The sequence below is a fragment of the Chaetodon trifascialis genome, chromosome 14 (assembly GCF_039877785.1).
Source record: "Chaetodon trifascialis isolate fChaTrf1 chromosome 14, fChaTrf1.hap1, whole genome shotgun sequence".
Taxonomy (NCBI): Eukaryota; Metazoa; Chordata; class Actinopteri; order Chaetodontiformes; family Chaetodontidae; genus Chaetodon; species Chaetodon trifascialis.
In genome coordinates this window covers 19,090,118-19,103,905 of record NC_092069.1, presented here as the reverse complement: position 1 = coordinate 19,103,905, position 13,788 = coordinate 19,090,118, and the positions used below count along the sequence as shown (strand labels likewise).

General features: G+C 44.5%; 1 protein-coding gene across 1 annotated transcript in view; it reads left to right on the top strand.

Annotated features, from left to right (window-relative positions):
• The window catches only part of hs6st1a (heparan sulfate 6-O-sulfotransferase 1a), a 58,209-nt gene extending 48,828 nt beyond the window's left edge, over positions 1-9,381 (top strand). The window contains exons 2-4 of the mRNA XM_070979103.1: positions 208-430; positions 2,177-2,425; positions 4,969-9,381. Coding sequence (XP_070835204.1) covers positions 208-430; positions 2,177-2,425; positions 4,969-5,295 — 799 coding nt within the window. The 3' untranslated portion in view covers positions 5,296-9,381. The remainder of the gene's footprint in view (positions 1-207; positions 431-2,176; positions 2,426-4,968) is intronic.
• The last annotated feature ends 4,407 nt before the right edge of the window (positions 9,382-13,788 follow it).

Genomic DNA, 13,788 nt, shown 5'->3' with positions numbered 1-13,788 from the left:
ATTCCCAAAGGAAAACAAAAAGTAAAAGGTCAATAAAATTAAGTTTGCACTAACACTCAGCACATGAGCTTTTTTTTACTGCTGGTTTTACTTCTACTTCCTTAATTTATTGCGTTTTTTGCTGTTTTTATTGATTGATCAAGGCTGTGTCAAACAAAATTTCCTGCACATCATTTTGCTAATGTAAATCTGTCTCTCTGTCAACAGGAAGTTCTACTACATTACTCTGCTGAGGGACCCGGTGTCTCGATACCTCAGCGAGTGGCGGCACGTGCAGCGGGGAGCCACGTGGAAAACCTCCCTGCACATGTGCGATGGACGAACCCCCACGCCCGAGGAGCTGCCCTCCTGCTACGAGGGCTCCGACTGGTCGGGCTGCACCCTGCAGCAGTTCATGGACTGTCCCTACAACCTGGCCAACAACAGACAGGTATGATGAAATGATGACAGCATAACAGTATAAGACTGCGCATCGAAAGCTTCAAAAATGGGACATCCTGCAGGGCTGTCTCATTGTGGCTCCGAACTGAAGCCATTGCAGTCGTTTAAAAGACAGACAGGAGAAGTGCCCACACATCCTCAGCCATTCAACTTTGCTTTTGGGCTGTTGTACAAGGACTCTTGATGCTGCTATTTATCACAGTTACCTAGCTACCCTGCATCTTTGCACCTGGCCAGACTGCCGGCGCTATAAATACAAGCCCACTGGAAAATACCAATACAGGGAATTACATCTTACATCTCTGCAGAAAAAAAAACAGATACAATTGTTGTAAATTGGTAAATTTTCAAACAAGAAACCCAAGTACACAGCAGATAAATACTGATTTCTTAAAAAGGAGAATGTGAAAGCCACCCACTCATAAAGCATTTATTTAAGCTTAAATCAATCAAATATTGATTTCCTAACAGCAGGAGTTAAAGGAGAAATTTGAAGTTGTTGAAATCTTTTGCTTTTTTTTTTTCTTGCATTCGACTCGCTGCAGCTTTGAAATGTGTGAAAGGTACAAGAGGAGTGGTACACATGTGAAAGCACACGCGCACATGCACATGTATACACACACACACACACACAGTCAGGAGTTCGCCTGCTGGCCGTAAACACCTCAAATTCACAGCTTCTTTTCTCATGCTATCTCAGTCTCCCACCTAAACGTGTTGGCCAGCTTATCTCATCTGAGCCTGAGGCTGTTATTACTCAGGGTCCAATAACTTATGAATGTGGCGCACACACGCACACACACACTTGAGGCGTCCTGGTGGAGCGGCAGGCTGAGGTGCACACAGTGTACTCTTGTGAATCCAAATCAGTATGCAGTCCCTGTTCCTGTACTGTAGCACAACAGCTCCAGAGTGCACTCAGTGATGAAGTGATCTCTCATTTTGGAGCAAGTCCACCAGAATTGAAACTACTTTAGTTTATTAAGTAAAAAGCCTGATGACGGAATTTAAAAGGAAAGTGGTTTATGATGTCAAAAGGTTGTTACATAATTGGATTTGTGCACAACATGCAGGACCGCGGGGATCAGGGCTGCAGCTAATAGTTTTTTTTCATTATCAGTTAATCTGTTGACTGTTTCCATTTTCTTTTTTGATGACGTGATTGATCATTTCATGTTAATCTTAAAAAAAAAAAAAAAAATGACCATCCATAATAACTTCCGAAAACTCAAAGGGATGTCTTTACTTCTTCATAACGTTTAAATTGTCTCACTGACAACAAATGAATCTACCGATCGACTGATTCAGTTATGAACATTTTTTGGTTTCAATGCCTCAAATGTCATTTATGAGAGCAGATTTTTCAACTGTCAGTCAGACAAAGCAAACAAATTCAAGGTATCTCCGTGTGGCGAAACAGCGAATCAAGAAAATAATCAGCAGCTGAACCAGTAACGAAAATAATCGTTAGTTACAGCCCGCGTTAGATGATTCATCAGTTATCCAGTCAACAGTTAATTTCTGTCTTCTGTCCAATCAACAAATCATTTCAGCGTCAAAGCCACAAAGACATTTTCTTCAAATGTTCATACACAAGTGAAAACCATGTTCTTTTCTCTTTGCCTCTGCATTAAGGTTTAAACATTAGCCTTAATTTAAAGATGGATTCTTTATTCCTCCCGTCGTTCACGCTGACTTCTCTAACGCCCTTCCCCTCCTGCTCCTCTGTCTGCAGGTTCGTATGTTAGCGGACCTGAGCCTCGTCGGCTGCTACAACATGTCCACGGTTCCAGAGAAGAAGAGGGCCCAGCTTCTGCTGGAGTCGGCAAAGAAGAACCTACGAGACATGGCCTTCTTTGGTCTGACGGAGTACCAGAGGAAAACCCAGTTCCTGTTTGAGCGAACCTTCAGGTTGCGCTTCATCAGGCCGTTCATGCAGTACAACAGCACCCGAGCTGCGGGGGTGGACTTGGACAACGCCACGGTTAGTGCTGCTGCTCAGTCAGAAAAAGGCAGATTAGAGAGACACACATGAGAGAAAGTCAGTGGTAGTAAATCCAGTCAACATATTGATTTATGAAGCGAGCGAAAAGCAAAACATGCTTTATAGGTTCGAGTCTTCAAAGTAGCCACCTTGCTGAGCCGAGCTAGTGTTGGTATACAGCACACAGCCCCATTCGACCACTCTAGTCATCCATATTATGGCAAGAAGCGATGAACTGAGTAAAGAGAAACCACAGTCCATCATTACTTTAAAACATGGAGTTCAGTCAGTCTGAGGAACGAATGTGTCTTCAAGTGCAGTCTCAAAAACCATCAAACGCTCTGATGAAACTCACCAGGACGCCCCAGGAGAGGAAGACCCAGAGTTAGCTCTGCTGCTGCGCAGGAGAAGGTCATTACTGCTAGCAGCCTCAGAGATTGCCAATTAAGAGCACCTCAGATTAGAGCCCCCCAACCGTAAACTCAAATACTGACAATTCTGAGGTGCTTTTGCAGAATTTCTGCTTTATACTTCAACTTCTCGACACTTCAGAGGGAGATATTGTACATGCAGTTGGCAGAAGTGGTGAGGAGTTAAAGTACATGAGACCTTATGAGGGGCTCCCGACCTTTTTGGTTTGTGACCCCTTACCTTGAAGAGCTCAATGGTGAAGTGCTACTTTTCTAATAATGTCACATATATCAGTCGCAGAGGACATTTTTCAGCTTTAATATTTTAAAGACATTTTGCTGGTAATACTATATGCTGCAGTCGGCTTCGAATGAAGGATTTTTACTTGTAATAGTGTTTTTAAATGGTTGTACTGGTACTTTTACCGTAGTGAAAGATCTGACTCTTCCTCCACCTCTGGAAAAAATGCACTTATATTAACACTTAATGTAAATAATGTAGCCTAATGTATAATTCTGGTATGTATTTTCTTTCAAAATGGTTATAGAGGAAAAACAATGTTGTATTTTCTCAGATTAGTTTTGTCACGAGTAACATCTCTCTTAGAAAATAAACATGGCAGCCATAGTACGTTCATTCACAGACAGGAAATAAAACAAACATTTCCAAGAGAAGCGGAAACTAATCGGAGAAAAGACGTAGGAAATGAGAAACGGCGAGTAAACACAGCGGTCTTATATTGCTGTGAAATGAGTTGGGATGACTGTCACCGTTTAAAAAAAACAGCAGCTTCAAACATGTTCTTCACACTTTGATTGGTCCAATGTGGGAGTTCTTAGGCTCAATTTTCCCAGCAAAAAATATCCTCCAGTGCACAGCAGACTGGTGATTTATACATCAAAACCAGTTGGGAGGACAGAAAATAAAATATGCCCTGCTGACCGAGGCCGTGGAAAGATGCGCCGGCGGTTATTATCACAACAAAGAGGGAGTATTTCCTGGTGGAAGTTTGGAGAGGTGAAGGAGGCTGCGTGTGGCACTCTGAGGGAAAATCAGTTTTCAGAATTAGCTTTCACATTAAACACTTCTGACGGCACCGTGTGAAGCTGTGTCCTTCGTAAAACGTCAGATGATTACATCAGCATGTGAACATTTACTTTACACTCTCCTGCAAAGCCGCTGAAAGCCCACTTACACCCTCGAATCCAAGATCCCGGTGAGTCATTTTTGATTTGGTTTCTAAATCACATGACGACTCCTCTCTGATACATGAAGTCTGTGTTGACGACTTGAGCTCAGCGCCGTCTTCCTGGCTTTGCGCCGCTGTCCCCCGTGCTGCCGATCAAACATCTCTAATTTTCCAACACTGATGCGGTGCTTCGCTTCCCTCTGTTCTCGCGCACATTGCCCACAAATGAAATCCGGCACTCCATCGCGGATTTCAAAGGGATTCTCTTAATTAAACACATTTCCCCCCTCCTTGTTGAATTCACGCTCAGCAGATGATACATGCCAATACAGCCAGCTGCACTGCACTACCCAACATCAAACACGCTTCTGTTATCTTGCTCCACATATTGCCAACACGCTCTTCCCTCTCCATGTAGAAGTCCTATAAAGCTTTTGTACAAATGTCATGTATCAGGGCGTTTCCACCGCAGGAGCTTATCCCGGGGGAACAGTAACCTTTTGAGGAATTTGGGATCTTTACCTGCGCTTCAAAAAAAAGAAACCAGGGACTGAATTTAGCTCCAGGTGCCTGACAGTCCCTGGTCTGGGGGCAGTGCTTTGTAAGGCCACGTTCAGATCGACTTCAGATCATCATGGTTGCATTTTGAACACCTTGTTTTTTGGTGGAGAGAGCATGTGTTCTTTTACGAGGTGAGTGGAGCATCAGCAGAGATAAGAGTCATTTCCTAAGTTAAGAAGGCTGATGAAATGCTTTCACTCCTACGCTCGTCTCCTGTTCCACCTCTGCATGCCTCCTTTCTTCTTGTATTTATTTCATCCACTCAAACGTCAGAGTTACACCATAATTAATGAGAGCAACACAGGAACATTTTGTCTAAAAGGCAGCCATTATTTTCTAATCCCCTGCAACATGCAGCTCTAACTTTTCATCTCCTCCGCAGATCCAGCGCATAGAGGAGCTGAACGAGCTGGACATGGAGCTTTACGACTACGCCAGGGACCTGTTCCAGCAGCGCTACCAGTACACCCGGCAGCAGGAGAGGCGGCAGCAGCGCATCAAAAACCACATGCAGCAGAGCCACCAAGGCCTGGGCCTGGGCGTCAACCTGTGGCCCTCCCACAGCCGGCAGAGCCTGGTGTCGGCGCTGGAGGACGGGGACGGCGAGAGGGAGGAGCGGGAGGAGGGCGAGGAGGGAGGCAGAACGGAGGAGGCGGGCAGCAGGCTCCCCACTGAGGACTACATGAACCAGATCATCAACCGCTGGTAGCAGCAAAATGAGAACAAACACACAGACATGCATATGTAATGTGAAATATACACACACACACACACACACACACACACGCACACACACACTCACACACGGAGAGAGGCGCCTGCATCAAAGACCCACATGACTGACAAACAGACTTCACCAGAGAATTGGGCTGCAGGAATGAGAGTCCAAGTGGTTGCTATTGAGACCTGGGCTCAGTCCATCGCATCAGTTCATGTTATTGAGGTTCGCCCAGTTGTTATTAGCATCCGCTTGCTCTCCCCCCCCTCTGAGTTTCTCTGTCTCTCCTATCATCATTACTGACTGAGCACAGGAGGGATATTTTTAAGAGATGCTGACAAGCGAGTGTGTCATCCATCTCTCCCGCCTCCCCTCTTCCTCCTCCTCCTCCTCCCTCTCCTGTATTCCTTTCGTTCTCTGTGGCCTAATATGGAGCATGAGAAAAATAAAATTAAGTCTGTGAATTCCCACTAATCTTTGCTGAAAGGACCAGTCTACTTCCTGGATGCTCCAATTTCAAAGGGACTCGGGGAAAGCTATAAAAGTACGCTAACGGCTGAGCTGAACAAAGAAAACGGACGAGAGACTGAAGCTGAAAGAAAGAAGCGAAGAAAAGTTGGACTGTGTAATAAAGCTTTCTGCTTAAAAAAAAACAAACAAATCAGCCATTTCACCCATGAACACGCTTTGGTCATGAAATAGTGACTCATTCTCATTTTAGGATGATTTCATTTGTATTTTCCTTTGTGTTTATGCTTTTTTAAAGCAGAATTGTAATAACACTGAGACCAATATTGCTGCCTAAAGAAAAGTGATTCCTTTATTTCTTTATTTTTATTGGTTTTATAAGTCAAAGTTGACAGATCGGATGGACGTACAATGGACCATAGCCATTACTGAAGCCTTGCATCTTTTTGTGGGGGGGAAGGGGGGAATTGTCCTGTTTCTCTGGTAAAGGTTCCCAAAGCTCTTGTCGCTTAACGAGTTCATTATATCCCCTTTTCTCTCTCTCCCTCTCTCAGCCCTGCAGAGAATAATAGCCAATTACAGAGCAGAATCTCACATAGGTGCGAAGGAATCAAAGGCAGGCAGACGAGTGAGTCTGCTGCAGGTTGTTGCCAGGAACCGAGCTGCATGAGCGACGAGCGCTTTGGAAACCTTAACTCAGACGAATGCTCGAGATGGGAGTTGTGGACCTACTGGTCACCATGGCAATGTGAGCCCTTAATGTAGTGGGTGGCATTTTCAGTTTGTCCCTCTTTTTTTTTTTCTGACCAAGAGCTACATTGTAGAAGCGTCGGTCCCAAACGAGCCTCCTTCCCACCTGCTGAAAGGGCACGCACGGCGCCGGTGACCCGTAGTTCATTAGCGCGGCTGGTTCTTAACTTGGTTTTACCCTGAAGAATGCACGGGGCGAGGTAGCAGTGCCTCTATGTACTGGGATCATAGTCGACATAATTATTGCCAGATAATACGTCTGCATTATACTACAGTAATTTCTCTGACTACTCGTGTGTCTGCGTGGATGAGTGTACTTCTGTGTGTGTAAATAGTATGTACAGTATGCCTTTGATTGGCATATGTGTATGCCTTTGTAAATAGCGTGCCTGAGTGAGAGAGGATGAGTTTTGTGAGTGACTGGTTCCATGACCAATTTTCATGCCTTTTTTTTTTTTTTTTTTTTTTTTTTTTTTGTGGTGGTGGAGGGCAGGGCCACGAAGTCCCTCCAACAGCATGTCACAGCGATGCAAGCCAATAATACTCCCCTCTGCCCTTTCCTGTGCCGCTCTCTTCCCCCCCTGTCCTTGTCTCCTCCCCATGATGTGGTTGCATATGAGGACTGTGTCACTATAATTGTCTAAAATCATGATTTATACTTTAAGAAAATCTTCCCTTGTGACATGTCTTTATTCTTGACAGCAGAATCCACAAGTAGGGTTGGGTTGCTCCAGCATCTGTACCAAATTCTGTGACCCGTTCAGGAATTTTAATTTGTCATGTGTTGGCGGTTCTCGCATTTTTATGTGATAGGTGACAGAATTTGGTGGTTCTAGGTCGGCAGAATATCCAGATTTGCTGCTCTGATGCTAACAAATCTCTCATTGAACATTTTATCTTTCTCAGAGCACTCTGACATTTATGTATCGTCCGCTGGTTAACATGACAGCGGCGGTAGACCCGCGCGTGACCTCAGCGCGCCGTATGTTCGCGTAAACCTCAGCCAGCAGCTGGTCATATCTTCAAAGGGAATGTTTGTTACCCTACAGGTGTCAGCTGTCTGGCCGGGAAGATAAAATGTTGGCCCTGGGTGATTTTAACATTTAAATCTAATGTTTCCATAGATTGTGGTGGCTGCTGGCATCACCTGGGCAGCTGCCCGAGCGTGCATCCCAGCGCTGAGGACGTCTGTGGAGATATCCGATTTGAACACTGGTTTCGCCGCGGGTAAACATTTTATCCATCCGAAAATAACTAGGGAGACGTGCTACTGCATAAGTGTGGCTAAAATAACATTCTGACTTTTCTAAGGTTGATACAGGAGCAGCCGTGTGAATGAATCGTGGATTAACATACACTGAGGGCTGAGGTCTCAGATGGTGCTATACGATTATATCAGATGTATCCACTTAATGCTAATCCAGTAACGGCTAAAACGGAGCTTTGACTCAGCCAAAGATGCTCTATTTGGGAAAAGAGACCTCACTCTAACTGTGAGTGGGCCGTGTGGTTTCTTAGCTCAGCAAAACCAACGGAGGGACCTCAAGGGAAGCTCACCGGTCGTGTCACGTTTCAAGATAATCAACTGCGAAACATCAAGTCAGCTGCACCTGTTGTTTGAGCGCGCCAGGCACATTTAATCAGCGTCTCATATGTTGGTCTCATTTGCCGGTTGTAGGTGCAAATTGGAAACATTAAAAACTTTCAGTTCCTGCCACTTAAGCGAACAAAAGGCGTTAATGAAGTTTTAAGTTCTTTATAGCTCTGAGCTTTTCAATAAGAGAGTCAACAAGCAAGTTTAATTCTGGATTTATTTGCTGTAAAATGAGAATCTGAGCAATAAGAAGGTGGGGAAGGGAACGTAAGAGTGTGAGGGGACAAAGACGTTTCACTAACTGAATGTAGGCAGGAAAGTTTGGTGTTATCCAGGGGCTGACGGGGGGATGCAAGCACACTTCCTTGGGATTATTCTGAAAAATAATCCGTTGCATCCTGTTGTCAACAATAGATTTTTTTCAAGGAAATGGAAACCGACCATTTATCCGCTCGCCACCCCCCTTGTTAAGTTTCAGCTAATCACCCTGGATCCTCCTGTGTCTCCTTTTTGATCAGCTCCTTTCAAATCAGGGATGAGTCATGAAGGGAAGGAGGGAGGAACAAGGGGGGACGATAAAAGGTATTGGGATACATCCAGAGTCAACATGCTGCTTTTTGTGTAGCCTTCAAAGTAACGCAAATGGATATGGGAAGAGAGATCTCCCTTTTTTGTGTGTGCGTGTTTCGTATTAACTTCCCCTTCATTGTACTCTTGAAACTGGATACTTGAAAACACTGCAGCTCCAGGCGTTTTGCCCACAACCTCTTTTTCAAAGTCAGACTCGCGTTGGACCGTGTTTGGGCTCCAAACCGTGATCTGGCTCTGCATTAGTGGTTTAAGACAGAATACAGAGCTGACTCTCTCCCTTTTGAGAGTGTTTTCAGCGCTCCACTTTCAAATGACCATCACCTGTACCTGAACGGCGTGTGAGAGGAAGAGTCACTGAAATGATTCCAGGAATTGATGCTGTAAAGCTATACTCAAATATTTTATGTCTCATCGTTATGTATATCTGATGTCTTAACAGCTTTTCCTTTGTGACAATGAAGCAGCCCAGGTGTCGCTAACATCATCCTGTTTTGTTTTTTTTTAAAGACGTGTTAAAAAGAGTGTGATAGAGACTTGTTTTTTTTTTGTTGTTTTTTTTTGATGGGCGTGCAGTCTGTCTCTGGCTCCTTCTGTATGCATCATTCTGGGTTTGTTACTTATGATTGCAAAAATGAATCATCAAGCCACCAATTAAAATATTTCATTTTTACAGACCTGACTGTGTTGTGGTTGTCACTGCATGTCATTTGTGATGTTTCCCGCTCTGTCACTCTATTATCAAGCACACAGGCAGGAAAACATCTCCTCTCTTTTTGTTTTTCTAAGATGGAAACTACGTCCCAGGCACTGAACTTGAAATGTGGCCACATATTCATCTCAGTAAGTGATTTTCTGACGACTTGTGTGGGAGCTTTGCCCTCCAGGTTTCTGCACTTCCATCCACAGGCCAATCTATAACTAGAGGACATTTCTACCACTCGCCTACACTAACCACAGGACCATGACCCCATAAAGCAGCCTGTCCCCCCACCCCAGTGACAGCGTCAGCCCTGTCAACAGTGATCTACAGCCTATTTCAATCTGCAGACACTCAGGGCCTGCTCAACACATGTCCATGCACACAAATTTACTTCTTCCTCTGCTGTGGCAGGTAGGCGTTTGGCAAGCGAGGGACAAAGACAGCAGGCCGGTATAAATATTATTCCCCGTCCTTGGCATGCAAAGGAGAGGGAGCAGAGCAGAGGCCTTTGCTCTGTCTCATCAACAGTCCGGTGGGATTCAACTTTGACCCCTCGAGGCAGGGCGGAAAAAATCATTTCCATGGACAGCGGCAGGCGAAGGCGACTGGCCGGAGGGGGACCGGAGCGGGCAGGCAGCCCCGGCGAGTGCAAGAGTGTAAGAGATGAGGAATCAGAGAGAGTCTTTATGCAAGACAGGAGGGAAGAGAGGATGTTTTTGTGCCTGACATATGAACAGAGGAAGAGGGGAATGGAGGGGGGGCAGGAGAGAAAGAGGAGGCTGTGCAGCCTCTCTGGCAGCTGGTATGTAGCGTATTGGACTGAACGCAGTCTTTAATCCTCCCCATAGCTCTGGGTCGCTGTCATTTCAAGTGCAGCTGGACTAAACAAACAATAATGGCTCAGCTACTGCAGAGGGCTGGACAGCTTTTGTTTGGGTGAACATGTGCATGTGAGCGTTCAAGAGAAAGTGCTCCTGCAGTGGGAATCCAGCTCCGAGTGATTGTATGGGCCCTGGCTGCAGTCCATTATTAGGAGGTCAAACTGGCTGCAGCTCCTCATTGCTGGTCCCATGCTTCTTTCATGCAAACAAAGAAGCTCTGGCATTATTATCGCTTATTTTCAGCATGGAATTCTGCAGATAAGTTCACATTGAGTGCCTCCCTTACATGCATCAGAGCCAAGCTATTGTAGTTCTGGAGGATTGCCCTGCTGGCACCGCCACCAGTCACCATGGAGTTTGGTCTTCTGTCTCTGGTTGACTCATTTCCAGCAGCTGCACGGCTCAGACCTTCATCCTCAAATATACAATGCGGATAAATCTCTATACACAAACAATTTGCAGAGTTTCAATATCCTGTAAATGCACGGGGCACCGAGAGAGCGCAACCCAGTGTGGGTGCACATTTTTCCTTCAGCAATAAAATAAATATGATTGGATCGGACATCTGGGGCCGTTATCTGACCTTCCACTCCGGGTTTGGCTAATCTCCCGGGTCAACAGCAAATCACCTCTCATGATATTAAAGGATTGAACAGAAGAATCCAACCTCCCAGGCAGCCCTGTGCTGTGGAGCGCTTACAGACTGACACCAGTGGGAGTCCAATCTGAGGAATCCCACAATCCCATTATGGTCTAAACTGTGTGTTTATTATGTTTGTGTGTGCGTGCGCGGAGCTGTGGCCCAGGAGCTCATAAAGAGCTGATCCGCTGCAAACTTATTAACCTCTACATAAAAGTCTGATAAATGTTGATGTTGGAGAAAAGGAGCAGGATACAAACCGTGGGTCAGGGCCAAACATGAACTGTAAGGCTGTTAGCGGGGTAATATATTCCCTTTATACTCATGAAGGGACACATGCACACACCAGGCAGCATAAAAGTGAAAATCCTAAATGTTACTCTGCACAAAAAGTCCCTGATCTTAATTAAAAAGTTCTGCTTTTGCTGAATAAATGTGTTTATTTATGTGTTTAATGGTCACAAACCCCAAGGTATAACCAAGACTTCCCCCATCTCTATCTGTACTTAAGAGCCCAGACCGGACCAGCGTTTGGTGGCTGTAACGTGGTGAATTAGCTTCATGTAGGAGACCCCGGCTGACCCCCATTATACAGTCAGGGACACATTTAATTAGTGGCAACTCACGTGAAACGACAAAATGTATTAATATTAATGGAGGTTTAATTGAGGTCGTTTTGGTCCCCCATTGAGGCTTTCAACCTCTAAAATGGCTGACGTGTGATAGTGTGAGGAGAGGGAGACCGCAGCCTGGGTTCGCCATTTCGTATGTGACCCCGGAGAAGATGACAACCATCTCCCATAATTCATCTGAAGATGTCACCTTCTTGACAGATGAACAGGCCCTGTGGGTACTCTGTGTGTGTGTGTGTGTGTGTGTGTGTGTGTGTGTGTGTGTGTGTGTGTGTGTGTGTGTGTGTGTGTGTGTGTGTGTGTGTGTGTGTGTGTGTGTGTGTGTGTGAGAGCTGTGCTCGGTTAGCTGTGCTTGCAAGGACTGTTTAGCGAGGACATTTTGGCCGGTCCTCATAGCGGTACAGCTCATTTGTGTGTGTGTGTGTGTGTGTGTGTGTGTGTGTGTGTGTGTGTGTGTGTGTGTGTGTGTGTGCGTGCACGCATGCATGTATGTATCTACATGTGTGAGGTGTCATGTGCGCGTGCACTTCAAAGTGAAGGTCAAATCCAGCAGGATAATTAATGTCGCTGCTTTTTATATAATGTTAAATCAAACCCTGGAACTGCTCCCTCTGGAGGATCAGCTGTCCAATTTAATTTAGGCTGCAGAGCGAGTAAATGAAAAAGCAAGACCCATGTCTCCACACCCTGGGACAGAGTCTCCGTGCCTTTCATCTTCTTCTTTTATCAAGACCACACAACAGGTGGACTGGGAGCCCGGCACCTTTAACCAACCTGCCCCAAAGGGACGGTCCATCCACAAGATATACTGTAGCCTGCACACTATATCACACAAACTCAAGGTAAAGGTTTGCAAGATGGACCCCCTCCGATTCCCAGGTGCCTTTTTCAAAATGAGAGCGATCTCTGCTTCTCGACTTTTTCATTACCACAAAACAAACAGGGCTTACTGTTAACCAACCGGACAGCTTTGGCTTATTCTAAATACAGGATTTATTTCCCATGGCTATCACACCATGCATCCAGCAAACCTCATTTCCATGAGCTGTCTTTCACATTAATATGCGCTGTTCTCTCAAATCAAGTCTGGATCACCCTCGCAGTGCCTAGTGTAAAATTAGTGTGGGAGCCCTAAACTTATTTACATGCACAGCTGTACAGATAGAGCCCACCATCTCACATCTTCCTCCTGGCAAATCACTCCTAAAATTCACATAATTATATCTAGAATATTATGCGGCTCAGCTTTGATATGAGAGATTTCTATAATTTATATTATTTTGATTTAGTTGTGTAATGAAACACAAAAAATATGCAATAAGCAAATTCTCTATTCAACAAAACAGAAAGGAAAAGATACAAACCACACAAGCACATATGTATGTCTGTACCTACATAGCCATATACTGTATATATATAGATAGATAAAGGCACCTGCATAGACACATACAGGTGTCTTTAATATGTAAATGCTTCCAGCATACAAAAATAATGACTGCAGTACTTTCCATAGACTCCTATTTCAATATGATATTACAATAACGCATTGTCAGTTTTAACAAGTCTCTTGCTTAAGAGACACGACTTCTCCTGCACTGTACACAGTAAACAATAGAACAACATGTTAGACGTAATATGTCAAACACTTTTCTCAGAAGCCATGGAGCTGGCGCTGATACAGTGAAGATAAAAGTGACACCTGTTCCGATTTGTGGCTGGATACTGTTGTGCAGGTTAGTAAATATTGATTTTACTGTCCAAATCACTGAAGGAGCACAATGTAAATTATGTTTCGGGTGGGCTTTTCATTTAACTGATACAAATAAGCATTGACCACTGCTCAGCATACATTTTATATTAGATATATAACGATTCAGTAATGAGCTCTGTTCTTTAACACGAGTGAGTGTCATCAATAATGGTAGAATCTAAATTCTTAAATGCAGGAATATAGTTTTATGATTTGCATTTGTTTTACCGACTTTATTGCCCAGTCCAAGCACCTTTAAAAATATATTCACAGACAGAAATATGTGTAATTATCTTTTTTAGTTTGGGTGCCACGGGTTAGGCAGTGAAGTTAATTGCCTGATTAGATTCAGCTTTCCCACACTTCAGTTTTTAATTATTTCACAGTGAAATAGGCTATTTTGTGTTCAAGTCACGTTTCAGTGTTGTTAAATACTTTAATGCTCGGAGGAGTTCACTAATTTTGAACAGGCACAGTT